Source organism: Phalacrocorax carbo, chromosome 1, assembly GCF_963921805.1.
Source record: "Phalacrocorax carbo chromosome 1, bPhaCar2.1, whole genome shotgun sequence".
Lineage (NCBI taxonomy): Eukaryota > Metazoa > Chordata > Aves > Suliformes > Phalacrocoracidae > Phalacrocorax > Phalacrocorax carbo.
The window spans coordinates 160904371-160925107 of record NC_087513.1 but is presented as its reverse complement, the minus strand read 5'-3'; the positions used below and the strand labels follow the sequence as shown (position 1 = coordinate 160925107).

The window sequence follows — 20737 nt, the reverse complement described above, 5'->3', positions numbered from 1 at the left end:
TGAAATGGCTATGCAGGAGTTGTCACAGAAAGCGGCATCAGATTCTTCTCACAAGTTAGTAGGGAGATTGGGATGGTTATTAGTTACCAGTCTTAGAGCTCTTGACAATGCAGTTGTTTCATTACGGAGTAAAATGAGAGAATTGGAAGAGGAAGTCAGGACTTTACAAGATGCAAAGGCGATCACACAAGAATTACTACACAAGAAGAGCAGTGCCTGACAAGTTTGATTGGAATGTGCTCGATTGAATCTATAGCTGTTATTGCTATTTAGCTATTTAGTTTAGCTTCAGTGCTTGCCATGGGACTTGCTTGCCTTACTGTATATTAGAATCTAGTGATTGAATCTAGTGATAGAATCTAGACTCTTTTGCTTTCAGTGCTTGCTGTACCTATGTACCGCTGATCATCTGACTCTGCTGCGCCTGGGATCCAGTCCAGACAGGGCAGCAGTAATGAGAAGTATCAAATTGTAGTTTTTGAGAGGTGCGCCTGCCTCACTAAAACCCTGATTACACCAGATGCAACAGGTAATGTAGGCACCCTCACAAATACCTTGAGGGAAACTGGGGCCGTAATTTTGGGACCATCTGTTTGGGTGGTGAATAAAGGAAAGACAGCAAAACCAAAAGGAGTTACAGCATGAGGAGTCAAATGCAGAAATATCTTGTGCATGCCGGTGTCCCACAATCAGAAATATGTGTGATGATAACTAGTTCTAAGGGACCTTTAAGCAAGACTAAGGTAAGCGTTGTTGGTGCTACAGGGAAAAGAACTTTCAGGCCATTTTTACAGCCTATGGAGCTCATGATTGGGAATACTAAATTAACACATTAATTTCTCTGTATGCCAGAATGTCCTTCACAATTACTTGGACGGGATTTACTCTGTAAATTAAATGAGCAATTAACCTTCTCTGAAGATTCTGTCCAGTTACATATTCCCCCAGAGAACGCATGCAGAGCCCAGGTATGCCTGCTAACCAAGAGGGATGCTGCGGAAGAAGGAAATATTCCAGACAATGTATTAGATGCAGTACTACCCATGGTATGGTCATCAGGAACACCAGGATGAGCAAAGAATGTGGCTCTGATAAAGATCGAACTAAAACCGGGAGCCCAGCTGACCAGATATATGGGGTGAGCCTCTGCCTGATGCAGAAGCGCAGCTTTTCACTAATGGTATCAGCTACCTGTTGGAACAAACCCACTTTTCAGGAAAACACATTGTTTCAAATTGAAATTAGGTTTTAATTTAAATTTTTTATTTGAATTATGTCTAAACTTTTTCTGGCTCAAACAAAAAAAGAACCCGAAGTATCCCCTACTCGGCTAACTCTAAGTGGGACACTGAAATATCAAGGTAAAGCATAAAATGGGGTCCCTAATATCTCCTTCCCTGTGTGACACTTCATTATACCAGAAGGTTAAGTTAGGCAGGAGATAGTGGATGCATTTTGAGATGTTTGGAGTTTGTTGTTGCTAGTGAGAGAAGCTGCACCCATGGTATAATTCCCCAGATTAAATGTCCAGTTCTGGGCCCCCCAGTTTAGGAAGGACATGGAACTGCTTGAGCAAGTCCAGCGGAGAGCTACCAAGACGATCAGGGGACTGGAGCACCTCCCTTATGAGGAAAGGCTGAGAGACTTGGGTTTGTTCAGCCTGGAGAAGAGAAGACTGAGGGGGGATCACCCTTGACCTGGCAGTTCAAGTGGCCATCAAGGAATGGTCACATTTTCCAGCAAGTACATGTGATGTCATCCTGTATTCCAGCACTCAGGATGGTGGCCTAGGTATCACCAGACTGTCGGGTTTAATTCCCAGTGTGCAGGTCTGAAGTCTGCACAGAATTGCTCAGTCTTTGGATGAGATAGTACGAGCCATGGCTCAAGAAGAGGGACTTGAGAAAGAATTTGAGAAATTATGGATCATAGCATGAGGGGACAAAGGAATAGTTCCATCTATTTGGGACCCAAGAATACCATGGTGGTATCCAAAGTGGCAGGCAGCGAGGAACTCGTTTCAGAATGGGAGATAACTGCTCCAAAAGTCATCTTTCCAAGGCCCTGTAACTGGAGAAAACAGGAATTTGAAAACTGGACCAGTTTGGTGTCCCAGGGCTGTGGTATTTCCAGCTTCGAGAAGGATAAGATCAGCAACAACTGGTTAGAGTTTTTAGGGGGATTCCCCAGAGAAAACTTATCACTGCATTAAAACTAAGAACCAATGTCTACCTGACAAGAGAATCCTTAGCAAGGGGTAGACAGGACAGTCAAACTAAATCTGGTCGGCACTGTCAAGTGGAAATCAAGTCCTGCACACACATCATTGGATACCGCCCAGCAGTACAAGATGGTAGAAACAAAAGACACAATCAACTATGTGAAATGTTGGTTGAAGAGGTCAAAAAGAAGGACTGGGTAGTATTCCAAGAACCGCTGCTGAAAGATGAGCAGAATGAACTATACAAACCAGACTTGGTGTTTGTGTAGGATGACCAAGCCTTGGTCATTGACATCACAGTTAGATATGAAGGTAAATCAGCATCTTTGGCAGATGCAGTGACAGAAAAGGTTAGGAAATGTCAACATCTAAAATATCAGGTGTGGGAACTGACCAGTGCTAGTATCATTAAATTTATAGGATTTCCACTGGGCACACGTGGAAAATGGTATCAGGGCAATTATGAATTACTAAAGGTACTTGGACTCTCTAGTTCCCGACAGGAATAGTTAGCTCACCAATTATCAAATCGAGCTTTATTCTCTTCAGTGGACATTGTAGATAAGTTTGCTAGCAAAACAAGAACTGTTGTAAAATCTTAATATTTGATTGTAAGCGTGTTATCTCATCATTTGTAAATAAACTGACCCTTCCTTCTATCTATCTAGGACAAGAGCCAGACCCCCTGGAGCTACTGACAACAAAAGCTTGTGTGAATGAGGATGAGAGTAAGTAGGGACCAACATAGGCTCGATATCATGACACGTCACCACTTTTTGCCAAAATTGACGATTACCACTGGAGTTTTCCAAGGTGGACAGGCCACCTATACTTAACCCAGAAAAGGAACATGTGTATAATTATATATGTTTGATAAATAGCATTTACACATGAGGTCATAGCACAGAGGGCTAAATAATTCCACACCAGAAATGTACTTCTCTCATCATAGATATGACAAAGACATATGTGCAGAATTTTGTTAGGATAATATGGAGAGGAAAGTGTTTACAGAGGCTAGCCTCGCTGTAAACACGCCTGGTCCCTCACACGCCCTTTCAAGTCCACAGAAAAAGATCAGCTTTTCCAAGTCCAAGTTCAGAGCATGTAAGCTAAGTTTTTGTGCAGGTTATAGAAGCCTTTCTGCTTCCATTTACTGCAAAAGGAGCCTAGAAAAAGGAATTTCCCTAAAGTCCTCTCCTGTGAACACCAAACCAAAAGATGTGGCTACATAAACAATAATCCCGTGTTAACCTGATGTATACTACTGTTTCATTTAGCTCCAATAGAGCTAAGTTTCTCATAGGGATGTACAGAGGTGAGAATAAAAACAAGATGTAAGGTCTGAGAGACCTCTTACAAGAAGCCCTGAGAATAGTATCGCTATGTTATCATCCGCTCTCACCTCCTCTATTTTCAACTAGACTGTGCATGCAACGTAACAGTCTGCTATAGTGCTTCTTTTCCTGTATCAGGTGGTTTTCTAATCAAGATTAGTAATGAAAACGTATTGCCAGGCATACTAGGGTCCTTCCAGGACGCTGTGTGTTGTCACGTCTAATCTAGACGTTTTACTGTATTATATCTGAGGTGGTTTTCCAGTTAATACACAGAAACTACAGGTTGAACTGTTTCCACCCCATGTCACCATATTCAGTTTACCGTCTCTATTAGAAGCAATGAGTAGCTTCAAGAGTCATTCCTTGCTAACTGCCGCCCTCTGCTGTTACTATATATATTACCTGCAGTAACTGGCGGAAAATTCCTCGGTTGTCTGTCTTTTGAGGACTTCGGACATGAGTCTTTGCTATCCACCCTTTCACTCCAAAACTCAAGACTGCTGAATAAACTTGTTTCTGATACCAGGCTACTTTTGATGAATACCTTTGAAAGACTTTTTTCATTACGGATGCATTGCTTTGCTACTTTTCAAATTCCAAAATATAGTGTTGGCATGTCATATTCATTTGTTCTTTCAAGTCTTTCTCCTATTCTGCTTCTGAAATTGCACAAGGCAATATGTGTTAAATAACTTTTTCTCCCAGATATATACTTAATATCTAAAAAATATATGTTTGGGGATCTACAATAATCAAGAACAGTCCTCCATGGTTTACGGTCTCTTTCAAGAATTACTGTAATTTTGTGTACCTGGTACGTTTCTAGCACTGAGTGGCAATGATAAATGCTTTCTCTTTGAGCAGATTATTTCATAGTGTTAGCATTACACACAGTTCTTTACAATACTGTGTCAGCTTGAAATATTGACCTTGGCTCAGTATTTCAGTGCCACAGTCAAGGACCAAGGGCTTGTCAAGCATCCACTCAAAACAATTCTTGATGCTTTAATCGTACTACCTTCATCTTACTTTAAGGGATTTGACTCTTGAATCTTTATGCTTGGTATTCCAGTATGAGGTATGGAGTTTTCTTCACATTGTTTTCTCCTAATCTTGTTAGTAACTGTCCATTAAGTATATCATCATGCTTAATGTTACTTCCAGTTCTCTTGGAGGGTTGGAGGTGTAAATTCCTTTTCATACTCATTTTTTTCTGGCTTTGGTCTAATACTTTTTACCTCAGGTAAAATCAAAGGAATTCATTTACTGTAACAGCAATTGCATTCTGCTGAGTTCAGTTTTAGGCTTCCATATTGTGTCTTATCCATTAGGGCTACAGAGTTGTCATGTTCTTCCTCACGCTGACATCCTTAGAATGCCATCAATTATTCATTTCACACCCCTCATGTCTTATATTATTTCAAGTTCTTATTTCTGAATATTTTCTGGTCAAATTTCAAGGTGATACCTTTGCAGCATCATCTTCCAAATGAAACATTGAGGAGGGATAACTTTTCCTTTTTTTCAGTCTGATCTTTCAAGAAAGCTTGAGAAAGGTAATGTGATTGTACCTGCAGAATGAGAAAATAAATTTCTGTGGTTGCCAAATCAGACTCAAATTTTTTCCTTCTCAGAAGATTTCCCAAGAACAAGTTTGTTTGTTTTTTTACATTGATGGGGTTAATACATCCCTATTATGAATTGTTCATTCAACAACTCTAGGCAGATAATTTGAAACAATGAACAGCTAGGCACATACAAGATTAGTTTTTCTGTGGTAGCTAAGAATTGATTGTATTCTCATTACAAAAAAAAGGAAGACATCTCAAAAAATGTGCACTAGGTTGCAGGCTACCTTACATAGGCTTTGCTTCGAAAGTTTACCGATCCAATAGAAACTTTTAACATGAAAATATTGTGCTCTGTTAAGGCATATCACCCATTTTTCTGCAGTCTGGTAAATTCCCTACTACTTTCTTGGCGTGCCTGGAGGTCAGCATACAGACACGGCCATGCTGACTATCTTGGCTTTGCTCTCAGTGGAAAACACGATTGTGTCCCAGGGACAATGAAGCAGTTCGAAATTGCACTTATCTTCCTCCGCTCTGTGGCTGGATCAATTTACTTGTGCCTCACTGCCCCATTTTCTGACAATTTGAGGAGTCCAGAGATACTGACTTCAACCAATTTAAGCAATCGTCGCACCCCGTAAGGGGATCCTGTGCACTGACCATGTTAACCTCACTCCCAGGGCAAGCTGCCCGCGTCCTCCTCCAGGCCTGCAGAGCACCCTCAGAGGGGCTAAACCCGGGCCTGGAGCGAAGCCCCCCGCGCCCCAGGAGAAGCCTGGCTGCGGTAGGCACGGGGCGGGCAAACAGACACGAGATAAAAATACAGAAGCAGACAGGGACGCTCAGGGTTTATCTTTCAGCTGGAGCTCCGGGGCCCGAAGCACGACACTAGCCTTGCACCGCCATCTCCACTGCGGCAACCATCTGTGGGAAGCCAGCGGCGTCGCTCCACTTTCCTGCGCAGGCGCAAGCGCAGGCGCAGGCGCGGGGGGGAAGTGAGCGCAGCAGCCCTTTCGCGCAAGCTCAGTGGCGGCGGCGCGCCACCTCCGTGCTGCGCAGGCGCGAAGCCGCGCCCCCTCCCCCCCTCCTTCCCCTCACGCCGCTTCTACATTCGGCCAGCGCGAGAGGGGGGTGGGCGGGTGTGTGCGGCGGGGCCAATCAGAGGCGCCCACGATCCAGCCCGGAGAAGTTGGTGCTGTCGGGCCGCTGCCGCTGTCGCCGCGGGGGTCGGCGGAGATGGTGTCTCCCGCGGCCTCTGCCGGCCGCCTGGGCTCCGCGCTGCCATTCCTGCTCGTGCTCTTCGACCTGCAGTACCAGGGTGAGGGACCGGCGGGACACGGGGTGCCCGCCCCTCCGGGGGCGCCTCGCTGCCGGCGGCCGCGCGGGGGGTTTGTGAGGGGTCACGCGCGGGGTGGGGGGGTGGGGGAGCCGCGGCCCGGGCGGTGCGTGGCGCAGGTGGGGCGGAGGCGGGGCGGCGACGGGCCGGGGGGAGCCGGCTGCTGCGCGCCTACACCTTTCTCCCTTCCGGGCTCTTGGCGACGGTCGCGCCGGTTGGGGTTGCCGGGGTGTCCGGCCGGGGTGCGGGTCAGCCGGCATAGCCGGGCCGAGGCGCCGGGGGAGAGCGGAGCGGAGCCGGCGGGGCTGCGGCCTGGTAGCCGGCGGGCCTGAGCCGGGCGGTGCGCCGGGCTGGCCGGGCCGCGGGAGGCCCAGGGACCGCCAGCACCGTGGCGGCGGGACAGCCCCCGCGGGACCGGCCGGCGGGGAGAGCAGTTCTGGAAAGGGTGTGAGGAAAGAAGGAGGTGGAGAACTGCCACCTCATCGCGGCTGTAGCGAAGGGTGTGTAATGAGGGCACCGTCGCTGCCTGTAACCTGTTCGGTTTTACCCTGGCGGTGCTGTTTGAGGTAGCTGGGTCTGTGCTTCCTTTTCCTTGGCCTGCTGGTAGGCTGCCAGCTGCTGTGAGGTCTTGAAAATGTGGTGTCCTAGAGTGGTTTGGCCAGTTCCGTGCTGGCCTTGAATTCTCATTTCTGTATGAATTTTGTGCAGGTCCCAAGTTCAAAGGCTTTTTCAGCAGTCAGCCACAGCCATTATTAGCACCAGTCCTACAAATTCGCTGAGGCTTTTGGCAATTGTGTTGCATTTGTTTGTTTTTGCTTTGTTGTACTGGGTTTTGTTTTGTTTGCTTTTGGTGTTTTTTTCCTCTCACCGTTAGTATTTGAAGTTCAGTGGAGAAGTTTATCTGTGCTTTGTGTGGCCTGTTTGCTTTCAGAGTACGCTGTCAGCAACACCTGAACAGCCAAACTCTTATTCACAGGCCTCTGTTGAATTTATAACTTGGTTACGTGGTTGTGCACATAGTCAAGAGTTTCACCTGAGGAGCAGTCCTTAACTGGCAGTGGCAGACTGAAGTGGAATGGAAGCTGTCAATAGTCAGAATAAGTCCCTAGATTTAACACTGACCTGCGCTTGACATTAGAAATTCAGTTGATGTACTAAACTAATGAATACTTCAGCTGGCCAAACAGCAACAGGAACATACTGTGGCAAAGATGCTCTGTAGTATAAGACTACTTATTGTGGTGTTGAATTGCTTTTTTGGATGTGTATTCTGGTAGTGTCAGAGGAAATATAATTGTGGTCAAAGTATACTCCCCCCCCCAGGATTGTGGCAGTGATGCTCATGCTGAGGATTCTTTATTTGGAGCTGCTAGCCTATTTCAAGTATATGGTTTAATGGCTGCGTGGACTTGTCAAAGCCACACTTCCAGATTTGGGGTATAAATTCTTAGCTTCAGTCAATAAAGATGTACAGTACAGTAATAGACTAAAAAGTGATGGTTCTGGTTCTTATCTACTGAACTTATTAACCCCTTAGTTCACGAGTTCTTTTTTCAGAGCATGTAGTTAAGGAATTTAGGGGGTTTACATTATTATCTGGATTACATTACATTAGTATCTGGATTATTGTTTTCCCCCCAATATTATTGATCTTTGAACTCAAAAGTGTTCATATTCACATTTAAATTTGTATCTTGCTGTTTTGATGATAGAAGTCTGCCTTGTGCCATCTGATTCCTGAATCAGTGGAACAGTTGGCCTGTATTAACTTTGTATCCTACATTCAATATCTATGAATACTAATTTTTGTATCTGGCTGGTGAATGAGTTCAGTAAAAAAGTTTTTGAGTACTTGGTGATGTGGCAGGTTGCAGTTCAGTCCTTTGTATTGTGTTTCCCTGGATTCCTCCTCTTCACATACCCTGACTTGTGCTGAATAGGCTCCCATTTGACACAGATCACCTCTCGGGAAGATTTATCCTTCATGGCTGTTTGTCCGCACTGATTGCAGCAAAAAGAGGCAACTGAGGAGGATAGAGAAGTATTGTTCCTCTCCCCCCTCTTCTTCACAGCAGTTGAAGAAAGGAAATGTAATAAGGGGAAGAAGAAATGGGCTTTGAGTATATAAAGCTCAGTTTGTTGTTGTCAGACCACTAGCATTACGTGTTTCTCTCACCCCCAACCCCCATACCATACGTTTCTGTCCCAAGTATTGGAGGGTTTTTTTTCTCGCCCCAAATAGCAAAGGATACTTGTGGGGGGAGGGTGGGTGACTTTTTGGTTTGCCAGTCTTGGCTATATTTACCAACTTTCCTTGCAAACAGAGGGAGTAAAAACTTGATGGGTGGAAGTTACACATGGCTCAACTAAATGTTTTGAGGCTCCTTGTGAGCCTTTGTATATTGCCCCTGAAACTATGGCTGCATGTCCACTTCCTACTTTGTTAAGTCTTGTTCTTGAAAAAAACACACACAAAAGCAAAACCCAAACTTGTTTGAAAATAACAGTGAATTTAAGACTGAGACTTAGTCTTAAGACTAACACTAAGACCCTGCTAACCACAGGGTCATTCTGATCAAAAACCGCACCCCAAAAGCAGGATCTCCCACTTACATGACAAGGCAATAATCAAGCTCTTTTATGGGGGTGGAAGGAGTTTAGATCATTGAAATTAAGATTAGTGACATGCATATTTCCTCTGTCTTTGAAACAGTTCTGTTTCTGGTATGCAGTCAGAGCTAATTCTGTTTATTTTCAGTCTTTTGTTTGGTGGGGTTTTTTTTGGTTTTTTTTTTTTTGTTTTTAAACTCTTCCACTCTTGCATCAGTGCCAGGACTACAGACTCTGAATTTATCCAGAATAGCTGACTTGATTTGACAGCTGGGATTCTTGTGTGTGGTCATCTGAGGTCCTTGGTGAATTGATAACAATTAGACAGGCTTTAGAAATAATATTCAAATCAAAATACTTGAAAATTTTAGAAATAAAGAGTATGCTTGCATATCTCTTGCATAAATTCAGTTTCTTGGTGGAGTGTAGAAAGCTTCCTCAGCTGTAGTGCTGGGCCCTTGGTATCCAGCTCACTAATGACACTCTGTCTGTTGGAAAGAGCTCTGTGGGGTTGAACACTCCAAGTTGTTGAACGAGTCCTTGAGTCCTTATGTTCATTCCTAGACCAATGAGTGAACAGGCACCCAGATAGGTTACACAGAATTTGAGCCCTTAGACTCCTGTGTCTAGTTTACAGTTTTCAGATGTCTTGTTTAATTGGAGCAATTGTTTGCCTGCAGCCAGAAAATGAATAAGCAAGAGGTTTATATGAATAAACTGCCAAACTATCAGGTCAGTGTCAGTGTTCCTGAGTAGTTATGGGAAGTGTCACTTTTCATCATGGTTACATTGGCTATATAGGGGAGATCAATTTATGATCAGCAACTTAGAGAGCCAAGTTCAATATATGTCTTTTATAATTAGTCTTGTTCTGCAGGGATCCTACAGTCCTTTACAGTTTGCCTTATTTCTCTATCTGTGTTGCTCCCGCTTTTGTTACTTACCTGTTTACTGTTAATGTCACCTTTCTCATTTCCTTTATTTATCATCTTTGGTATTTTCAAGGAAAAAGGTGGCTCTCCTGCCTAAAGTATTATGTAACTGTAAAACTGTACTGAACACAATGTGTATGAAAGCCACTGAATTGCATAGGTACCTCTTATTGTGGAAAATCTATTCTTGGAGCTATCCTGATGTGTGACTAAATGTGAAACGAGGATACTCCTTCAGATGCTTGAGGCTCTGTGAAAATCGGATGCTGTGTTTAGGTGGATGGAAGGTTCATCAAGGAGTAATTTACAGCCCACTTCTAGGATACCACTCCAAACTGACAAGTTTTGAAAGATTTCAAATGTTCATATGTGGGGAGAGACAGGAGGGGTGAAGCTTAAGAATTTTTTGTTTGTTTTAGCTCATGTTAAATACTTCAGTCTCTTTATTGTTTGATAACCTGATTTGTTGCTAATATACTTCCAGAGGCAGGGAAATCTGTGGTGGGTTTGTTTTCTAGTTTTGTTCTGTTTGTTTCTTTTTTTTTGTTGGTGTGTTGGTTTGTTTGTTTTCCTCCAATGCTTGCTTTGTCATTTTAGAGTAGTCATTGGACTACTCGGTGATCAAAGCTTTAAGCTAAAGAAGCAAAATTGCAAAGAAGAATGTCCATTTTTCTGAAAATTGGACATTCTCATAAAAGCTACCTTGAAGTAGGATACTGTGAGTGGAAAATATTACTGTGAAGAAATACTTGTCCGCTCTCAGTGGAGCTATTTATATTTTATTCAGAACTATACATACCTAGAATGGATTTTAAAATGCATTGTTTGGTAAGATCCCCAGACTGGTTATAGGATAAGTAGTTACTATTTTACTTCATCTATTTAAACAAAAAAATTACTGACTGGAAGTTTGGGGCTTATTTATAAAGTCATTCCCATAAATTAAAAACAGGGATTTATTTGCTGTCATTGTTCTAAAGCAAATAATTGAATTGAAGCCCTTGAATCCAGTTTGCTGAATTTTTACCAGTCTTTTATCAGAAAGAGCTTTTTTCCAGTGGATACAGAGGACATTTTGTTCATTTTGGTACGGACAGCTCAATGGTTTTCTTATAATGTGGAATTAAAAGAATTATGAACTGTGTTAAGGAGTAGGGAAGGAAAATTAAATTGAGATCCCAGGTGCTAAGAGCTCCTAGTTCTAAAATCTTGATTACTTGGTGATCAGAAATTACTGTTCTTTCATTACAAATACTTTGTTCCTTAATCACCTTTAGTGTGAGAAGTGTTGATATACTTTCCTTCAGTCTGTATAGTGAAACATTTTTATTCAGACTTTAAGAAACTACTTCAAAGTACTGCTGCGTTTTTGTGTTTAAGATTAATTCAAGTGCCTATCTGAATTAGCTTGATACAAAACCTAAATTAAAGAAATTGATTCCCAGTAATTGAAGTTCATTGTTTTCTAATGTAATGTGTTTATTCAGGATTTTAATATATTACCTTGCTTAAATTTATGCACATGGTATGCTTTTAGTAAAAGAAAACTGTTACAGTGTGAAAGTTTTAATAGTCATAAACCGGTAAGTTGTAGTGAAATTCTGTCCTGATTTGAAGAATGCTGGAAGCAGTACAAATGGAAAAACCTCTGTTGCTGAATTGATGTAGGTACAGCATGTATTTGCACTTTGCTGCTCATTTCATCTCAACGATAGTCTTTCCCTCTTGGTTGAGCAGCAGCAATTTATTAGCTTTAAACTAAAACTGGCACTTTGAAAGCATACCGCTTTAATATGATTTTCATACTACTGATTAAATGAAAAGGGAGTGAGACTTTTAATTGCTTATATCAAAACTTGTGCTCTAGAAACAGTTTGCCTTGGGAGTGACAAAGATGAGACAAAAGTGCAGTAGATGAGAAGCCAATCTCTGCAGTAGCTGATAGTTCTCAGTTGAGTCCTGAGATATCAGCAGGGTCATGAAATTTAACTTAAAGCCTTCATATATTTGCTATATGTGCATTATGGGTGGTTTTCCAGATTCTTCTGAAATTGAAAGCCCCCATAGAAATGTACTCAGTTTTTATAGTTGATGTGTAAGGCTTGATGTGCAAAAAGGCCACTCCCCATAATCTTCGAGAAGTCATGGAGAACGGGGGATGTCCCAGAGGACTGGAGGAAGGCAAATGTTACCCCTATCTACAAGAAGGGCTCGAGGGAGGATCCGGGTAACTATAGCCCCATCAGCCTTACTTCAATCCCTGGGCAAGTTATGGAACAAATCCTCCTGGGGGCCATCACAAGTCAAATGAAGCATGTGATTGGGAAAAGCCAACATGGCTTCACTAAAGGCAGATCGTGCTTGACAAACCTGGTGGCCTTCTATGACAAAGTGACTTGCCTAGTTGACATGGGTCGGGCAGCGGACATTGTCTACCTGGACTTCTCCAAGGCCGTTGGTAGAGTCCCCCACAGTCTCCTCCTGAGCTGATGCGTTCTGGTCTAGGCAAGCAGTCTGTGCAGTGGGTGGGGAACTGGCTGACAGGCCGCACCCAAAGGGTGGTGATAAATAGCTCCGTTTCCAAGTGGCAACCTGTCACAAGTGGGGTCCCCCAGGGATCAATATTGGGCCCAATGTTATTCAATATCTTTATAAGTGATCTGGATAATGGCATCAAGTGTAGCCTGATGAAGTTTGCTGATGACACCAAGTTGAGTGGGGAAGTAGACACTGCAGAAGGGAGAGCTGCTCTGCAGGGAGATCTGGATAGGCTGGAAGAGTGGGCCAGCAAGAACCTTATCAAGTTCAGCAAGGACAAGTGTAAGGTTGTGCACCTGGGAAAACATAATCCAGGAGTGCAGCACAGACTGGGATCCACCTGGCTGGAGAGCAGCTCTGTGGAAAGGGACCTGGGGGTCCTGGTGGACAGAAGGCTCAACATGAGCGAACAGTGTGCTGCTGCAGCCAAGAAGGCCAACAGGATGCTGGGCTGCATCAAAAAGGGCATCCCCAACAGAGATAAAGAAGTCATCATCCCACTCTACTCTGCGCTTGTCAGGCCACACCTGGAGTGCTGTGTGCAGTTCTGGCCCCCGCTGTACAAAAATGATGTGGACAGGCTGGAAGGGGACCAGAGAGGGGCCACCAAGATGATCAAAGGACTGGGAAGCCTGCCATATGAAGATAGGCTGGGAGAGCTGGGTTTGTTCAGCCTTGAGGAGAGGAGGCTCAGAGGGGATCTCATCACCATGTGCCAGTACTTAAGGGGTAGCTACAAAGAAGATGGAGAGTCCATTTTTACACGGAGTCCCATGGAGAGGACAAGGGGAATGGACACAAGTTGCTCTTGGGGAGATTCCGATTGGACACGAGAGGGAAATTTTTTTACATTGAGGACAGTCAACCATTGGAATAATCTCCCCAGGGAAGTGGTTGACTAGGCCACGTTGGATACCTTCAAGAGTTGTCTGGACAGGGTGCTGGGCCATCTTGTCTAGACTGTGCTCTTCCCAGAAATGTTGGACTAGATGATCCCTGAGGTCCCTTCCAACCTGGGATTCTGTGATTCTGTGTGAATGTATAGACAGGAATAGAAACACGTATTCAGTGCCTTCTCACAATGTGGTGCTTTACAGTGTTTATTTACTTTTACGTTGTTTTTGGGCCAGGGAAGACATGCTGTATGTTTTTGAGGCTGCAGGTTGTTTTAGTATGGGAAGATGTGACTTCTGCATCTATATCAGTAAGTGTTTGTTATATGAATTGTATTATCACTGTATGCATTTTGTATGCTCAAACTGGTCATTCAGAACCTTTATCTTTTTGTTTTTCTTTAAGGAGCTGAATGTGGAATAAATGCAGAAGTAGAAAAACAGCTTGAAATGGGAAAGAAGTTATTGGCTGCTGGGCAGCTAGCAGATGCTTTGTCTCACTTTCATGCGGCTATAGGTAAGTATCTCAGGAAAGTGACTCTTGCACTGAAATACCTTTGGTGTTTTTTCTCCTACTGTTTGCTTCATTAAGTATCCTGCTTTCTTGCAAGTTGTGTTCCATGAGTAACAGAAGTTGAGGCACCTTTGTGCAGTAGTTTAGATGGGAGCCAGCAGAGATGCAGTAGAATACTTATGCTTTGGTTTTGATAAAATAAACTGTTAAATTAACTACATGATACTTAGTGAACACTAAGTTACTGCTGTTCTGTAAGCTAGTTGTAAGAAGCCATTATCATTGACTGTGGTATCATTTGATGAGGTATTCCCTGTCTCTAATCCCATCAAGATTAGGTTTTATTTTTATAAAGTCTTTTGAAGTGTGGCTTTGAAAGTTTGAGTTCATCCATGCTTTCTTCTTTCCAGCACTGTAAAAAATTCAGTATTTAAAATGGTGTCCCGTGTCCCCCATCCCATCCCCCCCGCCCTTTTTTTTTTAAATTAAATCTTGAAGTGGACGATACCTTAGTGAAACTGATGCTACAAGTCTGAGATACTGAACTGGTAGTGAAGAGTATATTGACTGTCCATCTCTCATACTCAACTAGTAAGTGAGTTCTTGCTTTGTTGTTCTCCATTTTCAGCAAACCGTGGAGTTAATTGTTTGCTTCTATAAATTTTAAAGCAACTTTTCTGGTTAAAATCCTTGAATTGAAGCACAGAGACAGATGGTACCAGCGAAGAGCAGTGTCCATTAACACTAAAATTTCTGAGTTGCAGGGGGCTTGTTATTTTTTAAGTAATTGGACTGTACAAGTGCATAATTTTCTCTGTGAGAAGAATAATACCAAGGTATTACGCAGTAATGAGTTATAATGTTGAGACTTTTCTATTTATGCCTTGGTCTAACAGTGATATTTAAATGAAATATCTGCTGATTCTGAGCTATTAATAACTTCAAGGAGTTCTCAAAGATCACCTTCCCTTATATAAAGGGAGTGGAGGGGGGAACTTCCTCTTTCTGTGCTACAGAAGCTCCTTATTCCACCCAGAGGCAGCCTGTTACTCCTTTTGCCTTATGTTTCACTGCCAAAGCCATTCCCGTGGGATCTGAGTAGTGTTACGACATGGTTTATTCCTTTATTATTGGTTGGCAAGCTTTACCTTGGATTTGGTGAAAAGTCCAGTTCAGCCTGTGACCCTGCAAAGGAAGCAGCAGCGTGAGGTGCCTGCATGGGGTGAAAGCCTCTGCTTTGCCAGCAGTGCTCGAGCAGCTGGTAGAACTACGGTGTGGCCACCTCTGTTGTGACCTTGTTGGGATTCTTAGTTGGATGGTGATTTGAGCCTTATTGCCTAAACTGTCATCAGACTTCTTTCTTCTTTGTATTTTGCCTTTTTGAAAAGACTTTAAGCGTGATTTGCCTGCTCTGTGTGTAGAGGAGGGGAGAAGAAATTTCATTAATCCTTTTTTGCTGAACTGTGTCATTGTAGACTGTCTTTTTGTCTTTCCCTCAGCCAGCCTATTTTTCTTTTTTGCAAACATCTAAAAATAAAAGAAAGCTACTGTCCATTTTTTCTCTCTCTTCATTTAAATTTCCAACTCTCTTCTTCATTGCTGTCAAGTTGATGGCTTATGCCTTCTCTCTGGGTAAATGTCAATTGCTGATCATTATTGCAGAAGATGGCAAAACCATCTTCTGATCGTCAGAAAGATCATCCGGTGCTGGAACATACTTTCTGGGTTAGCTCTTCCCTATCTTTCATCCTTTGTGTATTAATAAAGTTCCTTAATTTCAGTTATTGATTTGTGCCTACCCTACACATTTAGTTGTATGCAGTAGGACTTAGTATTTCCTTCTTTTTTTAAAGGTAGCAACATTTGAATTTACTTGATGATTGTAATGCTGGCGTGTGAGTTATTACATTTCAGTGCTGGATGTTAGAATTTCCACAGCCAAGATATTGTAGAGGAAGAATGCAGATACCTTTTCCTGTGAGAACTGAGCTACTGTTTCAGTAATGGAGGTGGCCAGCTATGAAGCTCAGTTACCGACCATAAGACTTTTGGCAATGCTATTTGTTCCATTAATTTTAAAGCTCAAATTTAACCTCAAATGGGGTGAGGAAGAGAAATACTTGTTTTGTTCCTCAGATATGGATGTTCCTGTCTACAAATTCTGGATTGATTTTTTTAATAGCACAGTAAAATGTTTACTGTCTTCTACTGCATATGGTTGTTTGAGTGGTTGAAGTTACCTTTCCTTGAGAGCCCACAGTAACTGTAATCTCTTTCTTTTAAATATTTGGTTTCAGAGTCTGATGTTTGTCTCCTGTAAGGATGTATGTACATGTGCAGGCCTAGAGAGTGTTAAAATTGCTGGATCTTGGAAGTTTGTCCAGCAGACAACGTGGAATGTCTGAGCCTTGAAGTTTGCCTTCAGGTTTTGCTAATGTACATGTGCTTGCCTGCCATTGAGAGGGGGTGTTGGTGCCCACATGAATATTAAAGAAAGAAGTTGCTGCTATTTCAAAGAATGATGTAAAGGGTTTATGCATCTGTGACAATTTAAGACTAACATATTGGTCATTTTGGGATTATCTGCTTGCATCCTGTATGATGGACAGGGACTGGGATGGAGAGTGATGAATTAACATGCTTTCAAATGTAGGCCTGCAGCTGGAGGTAAAGGGTTAGTGTGTAGTGGCTGTTTTCCTGTGCAAAGCTGAAAAACGTACACATTTCAACTTAAGTACTCTTATTTGGCATTTGCTGTGTTTCTGTAATCTTTATTGTTAAATAATCAAACTGCACAGAAAATATTGCTTGGATAATGTTATAAATGTTAGGTTTTATTGATAAACACCATTTTTTCAGTGGCTTAGAACTCAGGAAATATATTTTTTAGTCATTACAGTTTCACTGTACCCAAAGTTTCAGTTGCTTCAAGGTAGTATTCTGATTGCTGTTCGTTCACTTGCAGAGGGAGACTCTGATAACTACATTGCTTATTACAGAAGAGCCACAGTGTACTTAGCCATGGGCAAATCTAAAGCAGCAATTCGTGATTTAAGTAAAGTGGTCGAATTAAAGGAGGACTTCACTTCTGTAAGTATTACTGGAACTGAAAATTGTTCAAGTGTAAAAAAAGTACTTTGAAGAAAGTTGTTTTTTCAGATTTTGCTAAGCAGAAAATATGTTATTCAGAAGGCTTTAAGTAGGATAGAATAGTAGCAATGGTGTATGTGGTTGAATGTACAGTCTAGCCAGTTATTCTAACAACTAATAGTAGTTTTAAGTTCGTGCCTCAAGGGTTTGTGCTAAACATTTTCTGTCTCTCACTTGTGTCTCTCTTCTCATTCACCAAGGCTTTGCCCTCTGAGAGCGAGGGGGGGAAGAGAGCACAGATGCCTCTGTTTTTCTTCTGTCTTAATCAGCATTTGATCTGAGGCATCTCTTCTCTATAGGAACTGTCCTAATCTCACTGCCTTCCAATGGGATTGTTGCAAATTCTGATTTACTTACTCCTTGCTCCCTTCTGTTTATCGTCTGTGGAGAATGATGGATTCTCTCATCTCCTTTTTTCATGAGCAGTAGCATGTCCTGCAGAGCTTACAATGAAGGGGCAAATGTTAAATTCATTGTTGTATGAAAATATTCTTGGTATAAATCAAAATATTCTAAGTCATTAACTTGTCTTTTTACATAGCTTCTGTTATTCTGAAAGTTTAGTGAAATGTGGGGATTGTCTATTTATTATTTCTGCTAAATTATTAAAATCTCTAAAGAGTTATAATCAGGAAAGTGGTGTAAGGTAAACATTCACTCACTTTCTTTTATGTAACTCTTCAGATGAGCTCTTTCCATGAGCTGCAGCTGCTCATAAACACTGTGGCTTGTTAGCTGTAGCAAAATGGAACTTTTTCTTGCTGCTAAAGGAAACTGAAACTTATTTTCATACTTTGCTGAATTCCAGTTTGTAAATCAAATTACGTTTCATTTCAGGCAAGATTGCAGAGAGGACACTTACTGCTCAAGCAAGGAAAATTTGATGAAGCAGAGGATGACTTCAAAAATGTGGTAAGTTGCAGGCAAATTGGAGGTAGGTTGAACTACATCACTGCGTTTGAGGTTGGGTTCTGAGCCAAAGTCTCATCTCAACTCTCATGCTCTAGAGCATATATGTACGTATACCTGAGTTTCTTTCCTGTTCTTTAAAGATATTGTAGTTAAGCTGCCTTGTATGAATAAATGACTGAAAAAGTTTCAGTGCAGTGATGAAGATGAAATCAGAAGGTGTCACATGAAGCAGTACAGAACTTCGAAAAGTGTCTTTTTTTTGTGTCTGCCTGGCACTTCATGATCTTTGCTTGATGATGCCTATAGTAGGGAGCAGTATTCATTCAGAAAGAAAGGATAAATGATGTGAGACTCAAAGCACATAATTTAATCCTGCTTTACTTCGCTGTATTCAGGTCACCCTGGGAAATCACTAGCAGCCTCATGGATCAACCGTTGAAGGTTCTTATCTTTCTTCACTGATGGCAAAAGGATCCTGGGCTCGCTCTTTAGTCACTGGGCTGTTAAAATCAATGAATTTCAGTGGCATGCATCTGTGTGTCTTCTCATCTGCAGAGGAGTTCTCTATCTTTCATGAATGTGTTGACAATACTTACTCTGCATGATCAGGAAGTGCCCAGTGTTTCCATACACACATAGTTGGATATTACACACCTAAAACTCACCTAGGTTGTTTTTCCCATTGAATGGGTATTTTTTGCATTTTGGCCTTACTCTGCAAAAATAAACTGATCTAACCCCAGAACAAAATTCCTCAGAGAATATGGAAAACTCTCTCTTCCTTCTCTGTTGCACAATATTTCCGTAAGATGAGAATAAATAAGATTCTTATTCTTGCTTACTCTTCAAGGATTGTTTGTTTCAAGAGCTTGCATGTCCCTTATGCCAAAATAAATAGAATTTGCAAGTGTAACCAATGCTGTTGTGTTGGCTTTCTTTGAAGTGTGATGGAGAAAGCAGTTCTGCATTACAGATGTTTAATGGAAATCTTACTAGTTTACTAGTTACAGTTATACTGCACATGCTGCAGGGCAGTTGGGAGGAATGGCTCTTGCAGGTATAAATGCACCAGGGCAGTCTTTGTGTTTGTAGCGAAGGTACAGTAGCTTATTCTGAAATTCATGTAGCAATGGCTCCTCTGGGTTTTGCTACTTCCTTCCTAAGTTTCCTAGGGGTGTGTGGTCTGCAGTTGCACACCTGATTGCAGTGCAGCACCGGCTGTTTGCAAACCTGGGAGAATGTCGTTCAGCTCTGATTAACTGAGGACATAGTTGCTGCAATAGCAATTACATGATGTCAGTGTCGATTCTGAGTTTCTGTATGCGTCTCTTTGCAGTTACTGTTTCTTGGAGTATTGCTTAATAACTGCATATGAAAATGCTTCTCCAGCTAACTGTCAGGTAGCCTGCCTTTTTTTTAAACCATCTGCAAAAATTAGATTGCTGCCTTTGGTCAGTCAGATAGTTTCAGTCTTCAGTCAAGTTTTAAATCTGAAGTAGAAGAAAGTTTCTTTTCAGAAGCTGACTTATGAAGACACCATATTGGTCCTAAATCTTTCTTCCAGTTTCCTTGGTTCTGTGAACGATATTGCCTATGTACTTAGAGAACACGGCAAACAGTCTCTTTTGAAGAGCACAATTTTCAGTTAAGTACAGCATATTCAAGCAAAAGAAGACAATATTAATGTAATCCTTTGTGACAGGTTAATTTATTCATATGAGGAGGGGATTAAGTTGTCCTACGTACTGTGACATATAAATACATATATTTGAGAGATTTCCCTTGTTTTCTTCTAAATCTTTCAGATAGTCAGTCTGATTATTCTACCAGTTCTCTGTGTGTCTAAAATACCTAGTTTACTCTTGCCGTGTGTTTGCATCTAAATATGAAATTTCATTTAATCTCGAGAGGAAGTCAGAGTCACAATACTGTGGAATGTGTTAACGTTCTGTGGTTTGTGTTTTGTTTTTTTTTTTTTTTTTTTTTGCATGTGAGAGGAGGGGAGAGAAGGAAGAAGGCTGTTAGGAATTTAATACCTTTCCAAATTATTTCAAGACTCTTACATCCAGATTCTATCCTTGGTACCAAAAGTGACTGGGGGAAGGTAAATAGCAGCCACTAGGAAGCTTTGACTTGTAAGTCAGTTGTCAAGAAGCCAGAAGGAATAAGTTGTACCTTGAAATGAAAGTTCCTTTTTCTGCTAGGGCAGGTATGGCCCAAAGAAATTCCAGTGGGATCTCAATAGCTTTTAGGCTAGAATTAGTTGTGGACTTGGATACCCAAAACTGTGTGTTTTACATGTGAACAGAGTATGTAATCTATGATTCTGCTCTTCAGCTGAGTCAGTGTAGGTCGGGATGTGAACAGCCCTTTAGCCTCTCACTTTGTTGGCTGCGTATCAGCTGACTAGAATGCTTTCCTTATGGGTAAGCATGTAGCACATCAGCAAACTTTGGTGTCCAAATCTGGACCTAAATTGGAGAATAACTTTGGCAGTAGTAGTGCATAGGCTCTAAATGTGCAAACAGTCACTCTGAGTCAGTAGACATGCAGCAGCCTGGTGCTATGTTTTAGTCTGCAGAAGTGGAGTATCATGGAAAGATGGGGTGGAAGTGCTGTGTTTCAAAAAAAACCCAAAAAACCAAACAATCACCCACAACAAAAAACAACCTCAAACAAAAAAAAAAACCCACAAACCCCAACCAAAACACCAAAACAAA

The 20737-nt window shown here is 42.0% G+C and overlaps 1 protein-coding gene across 1 annotated transcript in view; it reads left to right on the top strand.

Annotated features, from left to right (window-relative positions):
• The first annotated feature begins 6265 nt into the window (after positions 1 to 6265).
• DNAJC3 (DnaJ heat shock protein family (Hsp40) member C3) overlaps positions 6266 to 20737 on the top strand; it is a 35956-nt gene continuing 21484 nt past the window's right edge. The window contains exons 1-4 of the mRNA XM_064440677.1: positions 6266 to 6450; positions 13848 to 13958; positions 16921 to 17045; positions 17943 to 18017. Of these exons, the coding sequence (XP_064296747.1) occupies positions 6369 to 6450; positions 13848 to 13958; positions 16921 to 17045; positions 17943 to 18017 (393 nt within the window). The 5' untranslated portion in view covers positions 6266 to 6368. The remainder of the gene's footprint in view (positions 6451 to 13847; positions 13959 to 16920; positions 17046 to 17942; positions 18018 to 20737) is intronic.